At 42.3% G+C, this 15,800-nt stretch overlaps 1 protein-coding gene across 2 annotated transcripts in view; it reads left to right on the forward strand.

Annotated features, from left to right (window-relative positions):
• The window catches only part of ADAM17 (ADAM metallopeptidase domain 17), a 58,004-nt gene extending 44,485 nt beyond the window's left edge, over positions 1–13,519 (forward strand). The window contains exons 12-19 of one of the 2 annotated variants that reach the window (XM_067544784.1): positions 378–577; positions 1,749–1,852; positions 2,624–2,758; positions 4,355–4,485; positions 6,215–6,293; positions 7,616–7,704; positions 8,809–8,865; positions 11,395–13,519. In XM_067544784.1, the coding sequence (XP_067400885.1) occupies positions 378–577; positions 1,749–1,852; positions 2,624–2,758; positions 4,355–4,485; positions 6,215–6,293; positions 7,616–7,704; positions 8,809–8,865; positions 11,395–11,745 (1,146 nt within the window). In that variant the 3' untranslated portion in view covers positions 11,746–13,519. The remainder of the gene's footprint in view (positions 1–377; positions 578–1,748; positions 1,853–2,623; positions 2,759–4,354; positions 4,486–6,214; positions 6,294–7,615; positions 7,705–8,808; positions 8,866–11,394) is intronic. The other variant, XM_067544785.1, reaches the window with a different exon arrangement.
• The last annotated feature ends 2,281 nt before the right edge of the window (positions 13,520–15,800 follow it).

Below are 15,800 nucleotides of genomic sequence, written 5' to 3' on the forward strand. Positions count from 1 at the left end.
CCAGGGTCAGAAAAGTCTATCCCTAGTTTGGCAACTTCATGGCTATTTCTTGGGATGTGTTGCTCCACCTGAACCCCCAGTGATGGCAGGAGGGTTGGATTTGGTCTTGGAACCCCTCCCAAGGGTTGCTCATGCAGGGCTGTGTGTATGTGTATGGATAGGTATTAATCACAAAGCAGTTTTTAGACCCAAGCTACTATTTTCTGTGTTAAATTTTTCCAAGGTATCACAGTGGCATTGTAAATGGAATAAATGTTTCTTAAAACAGCAAAATTGGGGGTATCAGGTGGGTGATGGTGTCTGTCTTGGATGTATTCTGTTGAAAAGGAATGCCGCATTCCTTCTCAGCGCTGCTCTTTCCGCTCATGATTCTTTAGATGTTCTCAAGCTGCAGTAAACAATCCATCTGTAGGACCATTGAGAGCAAGGCCCGGGAATGTTTCCAAGAGCGCAACAACAAAGTGTGTGGGAACTCCAGGGTAGATGAAGGTGAGGAATGTGATCCTGGCCTTTTACACAAGCATGATGATCCCTGCTGCTCTGCTGAGTGTAAACTGAAACAAAATGCCAAGTGCAGGTAAGAGGTGTTAAAGCCATAGCCTTGGTTGGGAGGGGAAGGGAATATGGGGCTGGGTCAAAAACTTGTTTGCAGTGGAGCATAATGCACTATTATGAACCCTCACTCCAGTACCTTGAGATTTTCTCTACTGGGCAAATGAGCATCGGGAGGGTTAGAGTCCAGGAGAGAGATTTGGTGTATGCCGTTACTTGGTAGCCTCTATGTTAATTCATGCAGTAGTATTGAGACTAACTACTTTGTTCCATTTTCTTGCTGAGAACTGCACAACGATGCAGTGTAATAGTAAATTCCATACCGAAAAAAGTTCAGAGCAAATTGCAGCACTCAAAAAGTCAGAAAGTGCCAATATTAAGGTTCCCTGTGCAACCTTAACACTGCCTCTTTTGCATATGCACTGCACTGCAAGGCAGTCTAACTGCATGATCACATATTATCAAGGATCCCAGCAACACCCAGTGTGCAAGCTGGACAGTGACTCTGGTAGCTGAGCTCTGTCTTTATCCTCACTGTTCAGTGGGTGGGTCCCTGTCTCAGTCACTGCACACTGTCCGACCTGCACACAGAGTCCAGATCTGCTCCCATTTCCACTGGAGGAATTGTGTTTTACTCATTTTGGTTTTGGCTGAGACATGAATGTTTAGTCCTTGCCTAGCACAGAGTTCATTTGTAACTTTACTTATGAATGTGGATTTTTAAATATTTGCATTGCAGTAGTGCCTGGGGGAGTGGAGGCTCCTTGTGTTAGATGCTGTACACACACAGAGTAAAAAAAAAGGTCTTTTCCCTGAAGAGCGTAGTCCAACTAGACAAGTCTGACAAAGAGTGGGAAGGGAAACAGGCAGAGAGAGGTGTGAAGGGACTTGACCAGAGTCACCCAGCAGGTCAGTGGCAGAGGCAGGAAAAGAACCCATATGTCCCGAGTCTGTCCTGTGCCTTGTTCAAGGGTCCCATGCTGCCTCTCCATGTGTAGTATTGTACATGTTACATGCTTTTATGTAACCCATCCTTCAGCACACTTTAGAAAATGGGGGGACGAGTATATATAGTAGGCAGAGCTCTCAGAAGGAACGTGTTCTTGCTTCCATTGGTTTGTCACACTCTTAATATTAGCACTCATTTATTTCTTGAGTGGCTTAATATTCCTCTTTTCTCTCCACTCATCTCACAGTGATCGGAACAGCCCCTGCTGTAAAGGTTGCCAGTTTGAAAATGCTCAGAAGAAGTGCCAGGAAGCCATAAATGCTACTTGCAAAGGAGAGTCCTATTGCACTGGTATGCCATTGTTATGTTTTCTTACATTTATCAACTCAGCGCTGCAGGCTCAGGGACCTATTTTACTAGCTTTTGGTGTTTTTTATAGAACTTGTATGTTTTACTTTTAGAGTTCAGTTAAGTACCAAGAAACTCTGTCCTACAAATGAGCTGTTTAGTTGTCGTTCAAGAATTGTTCTGCCCTCTGCATCTCCAGCGGACCTGGGAAATGGCGTTCTTGCCTTAAATTTAAATAATTAAAAAAAAGGAACGCGTCATTGTGAGGCATGAAGTGTGCTGCTGAATCTTGCTGTGGCAGGGGGTGACTTTGCTTTAACCTCTGCTTCCCCACTTGCTACTCACTTCCTTTTTCTCTTTCATCCAGCATCTGATAGTAACTCTGCCTGGGGATAAGGAATCAGACCAGACAGTTGCCTTTCCTTGCTGAAGGCTGGTTAACCCTGAGAGGGCTGCCCACCATTTTGTGCATTTTGTCTAATCTAGGAATTTATTGTAGTATTTGAATGCTGGGAGCCACAATTTTTCCATTCCCTACCCTCCTGCACTCCCCTTTCTTGTCGAATCTGCCAGATGTATTGCTGCTCCTCGGGGTGCTTGGCAGCAGCCCGCGAAGGATGACCACAGTCTCGCTCTGAGAACAGGCTATCGGGAGTTGCCATATAATGAGCATCTGTGGTTCAGTTTCCTCTCCAGCACATGGAGAATGCGCTGTCCCTTTACCATGCCTATGTGTACTAATGCAGCCATCCTTCTAAATGCCTGTGTCTGCAGGGAACAGCAGTGATTGCCCACCCCCGGGGAATGCGCTGGATGATACAGTCTGCGTGGATTTGGGCAAGTGCAAAGATGGAGAATGTGTTTCATTCTGTATAAGGGAGAAGAACCTGCAATCATGTGCGTGTAATGGTGAGCAAAACAGGATTGCCAACTTCCCTGATGGACATGTCTTGTCAAGGCCCCGTTGGTCACAGTTAGCACTGCTCTTACGATTACAAGTTGTCAATGGATGGGGCCTTGAATCCCAAATTAGGGTTTCAGACAAACAAACCAACCAACCAACCTCAAAAAGTCCCAGGCAGAAGCTTTTGTCTTTCAGCCCTTGCTTTTGTTTCCTGTTTGGGGAGAGGCTGAGGAAGCTGCTCTGACATTTAGGGTGGAACCATCAGAGCAGCAAACACAGGGTTATAGATGAAGCTAATAAACTGGGATTCTGGGTGTGGGAAGTAGAGATGTCTTTACTTCCCCTCAGCCCCAGCGAGGCAGGCTGGGGAAGGAAAGTCTGACAGGCAGCTGGGAGGCTGCTTCTCCAACTGCATTGAGAACAGAATTGCCAGAGCAGCCTCCAGCCAAGGGTTGTAACAGAAGCCATTGCCTGTGGCAGCTACACTAATTGCTTACACAGAAAGGGCACTTCAGGAGAGTAACTGAGGGTATGTCTACACTGCAGTAAATGACTTGGTGGCCAAGCTGTGGCTGGCCCTGGTCAGCTGACACGGGCTCAGTTGTGGGGCTATAAAATTGCAATATAGACTTTTGGCCGTGAGGGGGCTGGGTCTCAAATCCTGGGCTCCAGACCGAGCCTGACTGTCTACACAGCTATTTTTAGCCCAGCAACCCAAGCCTGGTGAGCTCGAGTCAGCTGATCTGGGCTCTGAGACTTAGTGCCGCAATTTTTTATTGCAGAGTAGACGTACCCAATGATACATTAAAGGTCTTTAATATGATGTAGCTGTTGGAAACCAAGAACGATAGCACCATGTGACCAGCCAGTTCTCCCCAGGCCATCAGCAGCTGCCACATGTGCCACTGTTCTAGACAGAGGGGCTAGTGACAGGAGGGAGGAGAAGGGCGTGTCTGGAGGATTTGAAGGGCAAATTTGATCATCTGTGCTAACTGAAAGAATTCCCTCATACATGTGTCTGTTACAGACTCTTAGAAATACACCCTCCTTCCACTTTCCTCTCCCCCTTGCCAGGCTCTGTACAATCCAGGGGCAGAGATCCAAGTATCACTCTAGTTCAGACCCCTGAGCCCCTTCATTAAAATCGTTCAGGCTGTGGGCGGTTGTTCTTCCTATCTCCAGCTGACTGCTCAGAAGTTTGACAGGGCCAGTGAGAAGCTTTTAAAATGTCATTTGCACATGGGTGTGAGCCAGGGCTCAGGTGCCTTTGAAACCCTTCACCTGCACCCTTGACATCTGGAGGCTGCAGTAATTTAACTTCGAGAGCTGGACAGAGAAAGGCTAGAGCACCCTTTGTCTCCCCCACTCTGCTGCATGGAGCGTCTTGGCAAGTTTCAGGTTCTGTGTATTTTGAGCAGCTCAAGAAGCTTCTTTGTGTGGCTAGAGACTACACAAGCCTCCGTTCCACACACCATCTGTTGTGAACAGGCTTGGTCAGCCAGGGGACCAGGAAGGAAGCCCCTCCATGCTCAGTCACTCTTGGTTATGGATTGAAAATAACCACGCGAGCCAGGGGAAACAATTTGTTGCTCTTATTTTAGAAACTGACAATTCTTGCAAGGTCTGCTGCCGGGATGAGAATGACAAATGCAGTCCGTACGTCGATGCTAATCAGCAGTTCCTGTACTTACGGAAAGGAAAGCCGTGCACTGTGGGATTCTGTGACATGAATGTGAGTCTTCCTGGGAGCTAGCTGCTCCAAGCATTCTAATTACAAAAGAATAGATTTTCTAGATAAAACACTGGGAGCTTCTCCCCTTCGCATAATCTATTTTCTCTTGCTTGTTCATACATCAGAGTAGTCCTAGACCTAATCTGCTGCTAAACTGCCCTTCTGCTACTGAAACTAAATCTCATTTTTTTCAGGGGCAATGGAGGGGGAAAACCCTTGTACAGGGCACAAATGCTCCTCTTACCCATACCTGACTGACTTTCTCCTGTCCACTGCTCTGATCTAATGGTGCTGCTGACAGTGTAACACTACCAAAAGCCAGCCCTGCTCTTTACTTTAGCATTGATTCTGCAGTTGTTGCACAAACTCTCCAGCTACATCAGTGAAAACAATCCCTGTGTAAGGGCTTTCTGCGTTCTTGGACCCTGCCATATTCTAGGGCCACAGAAGTATCGTTGGAGTTTTTTTATTTATTTATTTTTATTCCAAGCCCATTTTAGTGATCCTTGTATTTCAAGAGCAGAGCTTTTCCATCAGTGGGACTGATGGGACAAGATTCACCATGTGTGTGGTTTGACTAGAAGGAAAATAAATGACTCTTTGTGAGTGAGCTCTGGTGTTTGTAGAAGGGATCGGAGTTGGTAACACAGAAAAGCTATGGAAAATGAAGAAACTAACACAGACATCCAGGTCGTTGGTCAGGAGTAAGATGTGACACCTGAAGGGGCCACAAGGAATCCCATGTAGAGTTGCGAAGCAGTGGTGGAAAAAATTAGTCATTGGACTTCTGGAGAACTTTTGTTGTTGTTTATTTTTTTCAGGGTTTTGAAACAATATTTTTTTGCTTAAGAGCTGATCTGAAAGATGCTGAGTGCCCTCACTTCCCAAGGGATCAAGAGTGCTGGGTGCTCAGCATCTCTCTGAATCAGATCCCTACTTTGTCTTGGTTTTTTTTTTTAATAGTTTCACAGACTTGCCAGCTTTGCTTCAAAAGACCAACAAAATGAATATTTTGTTTCTGTAAAGATGGCAATGGCTTGATGCTTCAGTGGAGGGGATTGATGAACTATAAACAGACAAACAAATGATGAAAATCTCTCCATTTGTCAGCACCCATTTCTTCTTCCAAATCAGTTGGAATAGCAGAATAGCTCAAGACCTAATCTGCTGCTCCCTGTACATATGTAGTAACTGTTTTGGGAGAGGAGATGGGTGGAGATGCATACAATGCAAGGATCTGAGCAGGAGAACAATATTTAGTATTTATATAGAATTCCATGGGTAACATTTTCAAAGATTTAGGTGCCTAAAGTCCTTAATCCCATTCAATTTCAATGAGATTTAGGCTGTCTAGTGCCTAACTCACTTTTGAAAATTTAACAGGAGGCATCCTAAGCTTTGTACAAGCATTAACTAACCTCCGTCATTAACTAATTTTCAATCAAACACTGTTCTGTTTTAATGGATTTAGGTTACAATTAGATTTTAAGAGCTCTTTTTAGACAAACAAATCAAAACATAGACTTTCCTTAGGGCAGTAACTGCAGCTAGTCAGAAATGTACCATGGCCATTGAAAAACAATATAAATTCATGTCCAGAAACGATGCACAATACATTTTGACTGTGTAGTTATGTTTCACATTACATCTTTTTCACGCCCTCCGGCCAGGATGGTTAAAGCTTAAGTAATGTAAAATCATTCTTTGAAATAAATGTTTACTTTTGCAGGGCAAATGTGAGAAGCAAGTGCAGGATGTGATTGAACGATTTTGGGATTTCATCGATCAGCTTAGCATCAATACTTTTGGTAAATTAAGTAAACTAACTATTTTTTAAAAATTTGCTAAGGAACGTACATTCCCAGTTACTTCTACCCCGAAGGTGCTTTGAAAATAATCAGATTGGTGGATGACTGTTGTTACTGTGTGTGGGGCAGGTGGGAACTCTCTGGCAGCTTGCCCTCCCACAAATCAAAGGTTGTATCTGGGAAGGTGGGACTGGGTAGGAGTTGTTTCTCTAATTAACTTAGTGCATCATGTTAGAACTGAAAATACTGATGTGTCCTTCAAAATCTTTAAAATTAAAGTTGGTTTTCTTGCATTTCCTACTCCATTATTATTATTATTTGCTAGGGACTTTCCAAGCACTTAAGAAGGATGACTCTGTTCCAAGAAGCCTTAAATTTAAAGACAAATCAGTAGTCAGAGGTCAGAGGAAAAGGAGTAACAATAGGTGATTTATATACCAGTCACATGGACTTGCTTATAGGCAGCACAATTAAAATGGATCTTTAAAGAGGGATTTAAATGTAGACAGAGGAGTTTTTGGTTAATAAATATCACAGTATAAAGTAATGCACTCCAAGCTGGATGGCTGTGCTGAATCCACACATTCCTCAGGTGGTTGGATGTATGTTATCTTTAACCTGCAGTCCTACGACACAAAGCGTAGGGGTATGTCCTGGTGTAACAGCTCTCCTCACTGTGTTGTAACCATATCAAAAGATATTAAATACATGGTTCTGTCATGATAGAGTAACAGACTGTGTAAGTTCAAGGTAAATGCCATGTTATCTATAGGGTAATTATATGGTTTTCAGTCTTCCGGGCTATAGGCTTATAAGATCTGAGAACTGCAGTTTCCGGGTGATTAATATTAAAACTACTTGGTAACTTCAAACAGAAATATTGTGTGTCTCTTGATATTTGGAAGCAAGCCTAGTATTAGAGTAGGCATGTATTTTGTTATATTCCAATGAGATTAGAATTTATGAATTGGCTGGGGGGAGGGGAGGCTCACAGCAATGAAAGATGTGCCCCAGAGAACTACACGTATCTGGATCCCAGCCTGCTCATATGAAATACTGGGAAAGAATGAGAGCTAGTACTAAAGTGTTAAAGGAGGCAGAGAAAAGGATTTGGGACTTTACGCATCTTGGAGGTTTAACTTTCTAAAAAGATACTTTATATGGGCTCAATCCTGCAGCGCTTACCCATCCGAGCAATCCTGTGACTTTAGTGGGGTTACTCACAAGAGTAAAGATTGCAGAATCAGGCCCATGTTATGTTCATAAATAGGTTGTATGTGTTGTCTTTGGCACATAACTAATTGGTTTGGACTTGTTTACAGGGAAATTCCTTGCAGACAATATAGTGGGTTCCGTACTTGTGTTCTCCTTGCTATTTTGGATTCCTCTCAGTATTCTTGTCCATTGTGTGGTGAGTAAACCTACTTTAAGGTGACTGACCGTTTGATTATACTGTAGATGGAACCTATTCATACACGTAATGGCAAAGATCCAGGGGGTCAGTTTTTAGCAGATAACAGCACATAAAGGTAAAACTGTTACTCTTTGGGATCTATCATCATTCCTTAGACAGGTAAAACTCACACTAATTTCTCTAGGGCCCCTTGTAATGAACCCTAGTGTTACCAAAACACTCACCTGCTTCCTATTAACAGAGGAGATTGCATCAGTGGAGAATTGTTAAATTGGGCTTGTTTAATTATTTTGGCTAGCCAGTGCTGCTTAGAATTACATAATAGATGATAATCATCCTCGTTTTGACCACTGGTACTGTGCTTGGAGTCATGGGCTCTGACCTGAGCAGAGAAACTGAAGTTACCTGCTGTAGCAAACAGAATAATTTAACCCTGATTCTGTTGTATCACATCAGATACAGCAAGCATTCATCTCAGCTGCCAGAACAACTGTTTGTAAGAACCCCTTAGCTTTCCTTAGAGAGTAGAACAGCTGTAAATCAGCCCACTCTGGGATAAATAACCTGCCCTGTCAGCAGGGGATTAACTAAACAACTCCTAGAGATGGGCATTTGAACTAGCTGTGAGGAAGCTGCACTGAATATAGTAGAATCTTACGTTTTGCTGCAAACCTCTCTAGTATTTCAGGAACATGTACAGGTTTTAATTGACCAAGGTACCAACAAAAATCAGTTGATTAAACAGAACTGGGAACTCTACTCAGGTGTTTTGGGGATATTATTATTATTATTATTATTATTATTTGTATTGCTGTAGTGCCTAGGAGCCGTACTCATGTAGACTTTGGCACAGTCTCTCCAGATAGGAGATTCTTTAATAAGTTCTTGTGTAGGATTCACTGCATGTGTTAATTGCAAAGGAGCCTCTTTCTCTATTATTTTTTCCCTGCTAAAGTAATCTTGGTTATCCAGGGAAGGGGAATCAGATGGGTGCAATTTGGGGCTGGGAGTAGAATGGGCTGTGGGGGGAAAAGAATGTGTATTCATCTGGTCAGCAAACAATATAGGACTGACTTTCTGGTTTGTTTTCTTTCTTTTTAGGACAAGAAATTGGATAAGCAGTATGAGGAGAACACAAAACCTCTATTTTGTCCCAGTGTAAGTTTGCTGCGTTCAAGGAGCACTAATTGTTTTAACAGTGGGCTAGCAGAGAGCTAGCTTTGAAATGTAATGTTTGTTAGACAAACTGATTTTGATAAGACATTTGTGGAATAGTCATCAAAGAAAGGAAAACTAGCCATGGAGTCTTATGCATAGAGACTCTGCCAGATCAAACAGAAGCTGGATGTTTTGTGAGGATTGTTTTTTTCTAGAAGGTATGTTAGTTCTACTTAAATGAAATACTGTGGCTTTTGCTTTTTTCCCTCTGAGAGTGGTGAACTCTTTAGCTCACTGAAGGTGGGCTAGCTCCCAAGCACTAGCCATGGCACTTTATGCAGGAAGCTGCTTTGTTATGCAATGCTGTGCATCCTGTGGCAAGTGTCTGTGTTCAAAGTTCCTGTCTGGCTGTGTGCTCAGCAAGTTTCAACCACTGACCACATATCCCTAGGCCAAGTGATGCAAAGAAAACTGAGAGTTTCCAGGGCTAGTAATATTAATTTGATGATGCAGTAGCAGAAAAGTCTACCTAGTGAATTAGTTATTTCTTGCAAAGTGGCCTTTCAGTAACAGAATATCCTTTTAGCAGCTGGATGTTCCAACTGAAACTCTAGATTCTCACACTGTGGTCCTTGGGCTGCTTCCAGTTGGTCACTGGAATGTCTTTCACAGGGCTGAAGGATCTGTCACTTTTCAGGCATTGATACTTCCTGCTAGTTCATGCTGTGGTGACACAGGTCATATAAGTACATATATAGTTGTAGCCCATTCCAAGACCCTCTCATTTTTATTTCAGTGTAATTAAATGTACCCATCTAGTGCTTTGGGCGCATGTACAATCTTCATTAATAAAATGTTTCATGAACAGAAGAACTGATCCATTAACATTAGAACCCTCCCAGATGTGCTCCCACAGATGTACATCCATTGCAACGAAAACCCTTGCCACCACATATTTAATCTGTCGAAAAGGCTGGGTTGGGAGAACAGGCCTTGAAGAATGATCCTGAGGGTCAATAAATGTGAGATCTTGCAAACCAGTAGGGGAACCATATGCCAGAATCAAGGACTTCTTAATGAGAAATCCCTGCCTCCAGCCCATCTCATAAGTAAACCAAGGTGCTGTTAGCTTACGCAGCTCAACTGCCATAGTACCACATAGGGAAAGCAACAGGTCTCAGACAACATGGCCCAAATCATCTAATCATTTATATCATAACTTCTATCTATAAAAACTTTGGAAGCTGATACAATGGCAGAGCAGAGGTGTAATGTGGCCCCTGGAAGAAACACTGCCACGTTCTGCACAAGCTGTGTTTGAGTGGTCTTAAATTGCAGCCCCAGTAGTACATATGACCTTGCACTCTCAAGATAACAAGGGCATGACCTTCTGTTTAAACCAAAATAAATCCAAAGCACTCATGGCACTTACAGCAAGTGTGGAGGATACTGGACTGGGACTCAGATATCTGGGTTCTCGTCCTGACTCTACCATAGATCTGCAGTGTGACCGTAGGCAGATTTATTCACCTCTCTGTGCTCCCTCCTCCTTTATTAACCATTGGAACAGTTTCCCATGGGTTGTGGTATAGTCTCTGTAACTGGAAATCTTTAAATCAGGATTGCATATTTTTCTAAAAGATCTGCTGCTGTTCCACCTGCAGCTATTATACTTGAAGCAGGAATTAATTCAGAGAGGTCCTATGGCCTATGTTATGCAGAAGGTCAATTTAAATAATCACAATGATCCCATCGGGCTTTCAAAATCTAACTGTAGCCACTGTAGCACCCTGGACATACCAGAACAGCTAAAATACAAAGATAACCCCCAAGATTGCAAATTGAGTAATGAAACGTGTGGCATATTCTATCAACTAAGGGCATTTGACATCACTTCTGCCAGTCTTCGTAGTTGTTTTCCCCAACCATAACTTCAGTGTTATTTGGAGTCAGTTGCAGCTATCTTCCCTTTCTCCTGTTCCATATCTGAGCCAAGTATTGGTTAAACAAACTGACTGCATGATCTGGGTCCAGTGAAAGTGGCATAAACTGCATATTGAAGACACACCAGCCCACACTGCCTCCCATAATTGCTTCATGTTGAACAGGAGTGGCAGCAGACTAGAACCTGCACAAACCACATGACATCCTAGCTGAAAGAATGTTTAACTTAGCCAGTCTTCTAAAAGTCAGTGCAGTCATATAATAGATCAGATTATCTGAATGATCAGGTGAACTAGACAAAAGGTCAACTATTTGAGTTTAGACTTGACAAGTGTAAGATAACATCAGAATGTTTCCTTTATCTTTAAGCATCTGTTCTTTCAGGAAGGCAGGCCAAAGCAATCAGGTCACAACCTTGAATTATGAATTACTGTAACTTTCTCCTCCCCAAGTATCCAGAACTCCAAAAGGAAGGTGTTTTTGTCTGCTCTCCTTGTGAAGGGACAGCAAACGAAGGTGGAATTCCAAATTAGATAAGGATCTTTCCTACCCTCTCTCCCTGACTGAGATACTTGTGTCTTGCAGAATGTTGAGATGCTCAGTAGTATGGACTCAGCGTCTGTTCGAATTGTCAAGCCGTTTCCTACCGCACAGTCTACAAGCCGACATCAGCCATTGCAGCCCATCACACCAATGCCCGTAGTAGCTGCAGCACCAAAACTGGACCACCAAAGAATGGACACTATTCAGGAGGACCCAAGTACTGACTCTCACATGGATGAAGATGGCTTTGAGAAGGACCCTTTCCCAAATAGCAGCTCAGCTGCTAAATCTTTTGAGGATCTTACAGACCATCCTGTCACTAGGAGTGAAAAAGCATCATCTTTTAAATTACAGCGCCAAAATCGAGTGGACAGCAAAGAAACAGAATGCTAGCATCTTGCTGCCTTCCAACCTCATGACTGTGTGCAAAATAAAGTTAATTGATTTGATATAAAATCATTTTGTTTATATAAATACAGATATAGCTAGGTAGATATTTTGTGAGGGGCTGGGAGACTGGGGAAATAAGGAAGTGACCTACTGCAGATGCTGGTCATGTGTATGACCTTCCTTAGTTATTAGACAATTGCATCTTTTTAAAACAAAGAAAAAAAATCTGGACTAAAACTAGCTTGTTTTTTAAGCTTTTGGATTTGGTTTTTCTAGTTTCTTAATCTTTACCATTTCCTTCAACCTGTGGTATAAAGTGGAACATCCTGCTGGATATTAGATTGTGTATATTAGCGTTTTTATAATTTAACGTTTTGTAGTTGGAACAGCACAGATAGAAAAAATCCTGTTTTTGGTTGTTTTTAAAAAAACAAACACTGTAGTGAGTTTTCTGCATAGACTAGAGCATGTAGCAGTTTAGAAATCCTAAACAGTATAAAATTATTCTGTTTTCAAACAGATGAGAGCAGTGAGGTAGGTACAAATTGTATTTTAAACAGAGTCTGAGAAAGTGATACGTGTTCAGAGTTACACTGGGTGTTAGTTCTACAACTTCCTTTAAAATCAATGGAAGTCACACAGCAATGGTAAAATTTTATATAATTCATTGAAAATGTTCCCAGACTCTGAGATCTAAATTTAATCACAACATTTTTTCTACATTTTATAACCCACATTACAGAAAAATAACTTACTTATGTCTTCCCATTCTGAATGAAGATATTTACGATCTTAAAAATACACCTTGTAATTGCAGATCTCTGTCTGGGGGAGTGGGAAGAAAAGAACAGCTGTTTACATTGAAAGTCTCAGACACTCAATTAGTTCAGGTTTTGATCTATCGTTACAGTGGTAGTTTCGGTGTGGACCAGTTTGATTCTACTTTTTTATATACATAACACTGTTGCCAAGAAATTTAAAAAGAAAAGCCACTCGTAGGATCCAGAAATCACTTGTTATGAGCTCTTTTCTATAGTAGCAGTTTGCTGAAAATACTACTCTGAGTTGTACAGACCAATAAGTAACAATGATTAATTTCAGCTCATTTCTAAGCACTGATAAAAATCAAGGTTCACCAAATCTGAAAGGACAAAATTAATAAGAAACCTTTATTAATTATACTGTTTCCAAGAGGGTATTACAATATAATATAAAAAGCCTAAACTTAATGGAGTGGTGCCCCTTTAAGTTGATAAGATTTTTTCCAAAGACAGAAATGTGAATAGTGTGATCTGTTTGCCATAAACAAAGTTATTTTCGTCTGTATTAACAGATAGACTGTCAGAGTAGAATCATAGGGCAACTATTTACTACTTGGGTCCTACAGAAAGATCTTAGCTCTTCATCTATCTTACCTCATAATCATGTCATAATGTAACTTTGATTTATATAAACTTTATTTAAAATGGTTCTGCAGCTGTTTTAAATGTCTACTAGAAAGCAAATCTGTGTTCATCAGCCAGGAAAGCTTAACTATGGAAAACTTGTATTTTTAAAAATCTGATGGCGATTAACCAAACCTGTGACAAAAGAATTGTGTTTTCAAGGATACTTGTTACACTAATACTTGAACTTGTGCCTTATGGTATTCATATCTAACTAACCATGTTATTTTAGCTACACTGTTTTTTGGATTTGATATTTAGTTGTAAAATTTGTTTGAGGAGTTAAATTGAACTCCCAGTACAATGTAATAATAAAAGTTTTTTTTATAGGATGATGATTGTTACATTGAAACCAAGACTTGCCAGTCCCCACAGGTAGGATTTTTACCTAAGACACTTGTGCTCCTTGGTCATGATCTTTAGTAAGTAGCAAAATGTCATGCTCCAAACTTGATATCCATTGCTTCATTCCTTCAGCACAAAACCAGTAGATCTTATTTTTTAGTATGTTTCTCATTACTTTCACTGGTGTGTGAAAAGTTCCATAACCTCTGCAACTAATGCATTTGTGCTTATAAATAACAGCAGCAGGATGCAAACCCTATGCTAAGACTGCATGTGGAAACAGAAGAAATCTTTGGGTTTTTGTTTTTTAAATACTAATAGCAGTGATGACAAACCCAAGCCTTGTTTAGGCCTCAATCAGTCGCATTGCCAACAAGCCCCATATGACCCAAAGGAAACAACAATTGAGATTCTGTTCTGAGTCTATAATGGAATAGATTGCTCAGTTTTGCTATGGTTTTGGCATTGTTGCTTGAATTTTAGACACACTTTAGCAAATAGAATATTTTCACCTTAGACTACACAAATTCATCCTAAAAGCAGCTCATTTCCAGTAAGGAACTAACCAGTTTCATTAAGGGTTCTTGAGTGCACATTTGGTCCTGTTTCTAAGCTCTCTGCACTTCCAAGTGCATTTCTCTCACCCCTCTTTTCTGTCTGCCACACCGGAGGGTGCCCGACTGAAGGAATTCTATGTTAGCCAGGACAGGCTGGGCTACTTCTGGAGGATGCAGAGCTGAACAGACACTCAATGATTACAGGTGGTTTTGGAATCCCTTCATTAGGGGTGTGGCATCTCCTTAAAGTAGGGGTTCCCAAAGGGTGAGCTGTGACACAGTCTGGGGTGAGCTGTCACGGGCAGAGTTTGGGGGAGGGCATGTGGGGCACTGCCTCCCCAAATTGTATATGTTGGAGGAGTGGCAGCCACCAATGCTCCCTTCCGAGGGCCCAAGGAGCCCAGTTACCTTTGGCAGAGGGCGAAGCGGAGCTGCAGGGAGGTGGATGGAGGGCAAGAAGGGGCTGGCCCAAGAGGTGGCAGATCCCAGCGTGGCTGGAGGGTTCACGGCTGTTCCTGTTCCATGCTGCTGCACCCTGCGATCCATGGCTATCTGAGGGGGGATGAGTGTGGGTGAGCAGGCAGCAGGGCTTGCCCCTCCAGAGCCAACGGTCCAGCTCCTAGGTCCTCCCTTCCCATGGGCACAATGATCAGGGGAGCCCCTGGGCTCAGAAACTCCTTCCTGTGCAGCTCAGTCTGGGTGGCCAGAAGTGCCACCCTTACTTCTGCATTGCTGCTGGTAGCAGCACTGCCTTCAGAGCTGGCTACCTGGCCAGCAGCTGCCATGCTCTGGCTGATGTAGTTAAGAGGCAAGGAGCAGGTTGGGCCTGGGGTATGAGGCCATGGAAGGGATCTTGGGGCAATGGGAGGGTGGATAGGTGGGGAGGCAGCAGGGGGGGCCACAAGGGATGGGCTACAGTGCCTATTGCTGCTGCACAGGTGGGCCTCAGGGAAAAAGTTTGGGAACCCCTGCTTTAAGTGATGACAATCTTTTCTGTGTAGTAGTAGATCAAGCAGGCAATTGTGATTAGGGGCTGATGTTAACACTAGGGTGTACTGATTGACAGACTGCAAAAGGTATAAAAAAGTTGGCTAAAGCACAGGAAGTAATTTCTGACTTAAGTCCCTTCAATTACACAGGGGATGTAAACCAATCCACAAAAGAAGTAATCAGGTAACGTAGTTTTTATGTTCCATAATGCTAAACTACTGAAAGTGGCTCTTTGCTATAAGCCGAAGTCCTTAAGCTCCCATTGCAGATGTATTATTTTTAGCTTCTTAAATTCTGACTTGCAGCATCCTCCATTAAAATTCTTTGACACTAGGAGCTGGGATTGTTTAGTAATGACACATTTAGCCACGCTGAATGTTGCTTAACTTCACAACCTCACTTAAGAAGGGACAGGACTTGCAGAAAACTCTGCCAGACAGTAGATGCTGATGCTCTATAATTTGAAATGTTTAGAATCTCGTGACTGGGAGGTTCTTAACCAAAGGGGCAAAGAATTCAATGTTACCCATCCAAAGCTGCGTGAGATTTTCGACTGTCCTTGAGCACATGTCCTGCACCACACCAGTGAAAGTTTCAAAAACTTTTGTCAGTAATGACAATATTGAAGCTCAGTACTGGTTTGGGTTGGCAAAGTTCAAAATTTACACTTGAAATAAACTGTCCAACGGAGCTTTACAGTTGGCAGATATATACAGTTAAT

This window comes from Emydura macquarii, unplaced genomic scaffold (assembly GCF_026122565.2).
Source record: "Emydura macquarii macquarii isolate MOO-44397 ecotype Brisbane River unplaced genomic scaffold, CSIRO-AGI_Emac_v2 contig_1027, whole genome shotgun sequence".
Taxonomy (NCBI): Eukaryota; Metazoa; Chordata; order Testudines; family Chelidae; genus Emydura; species Emydura macquarii.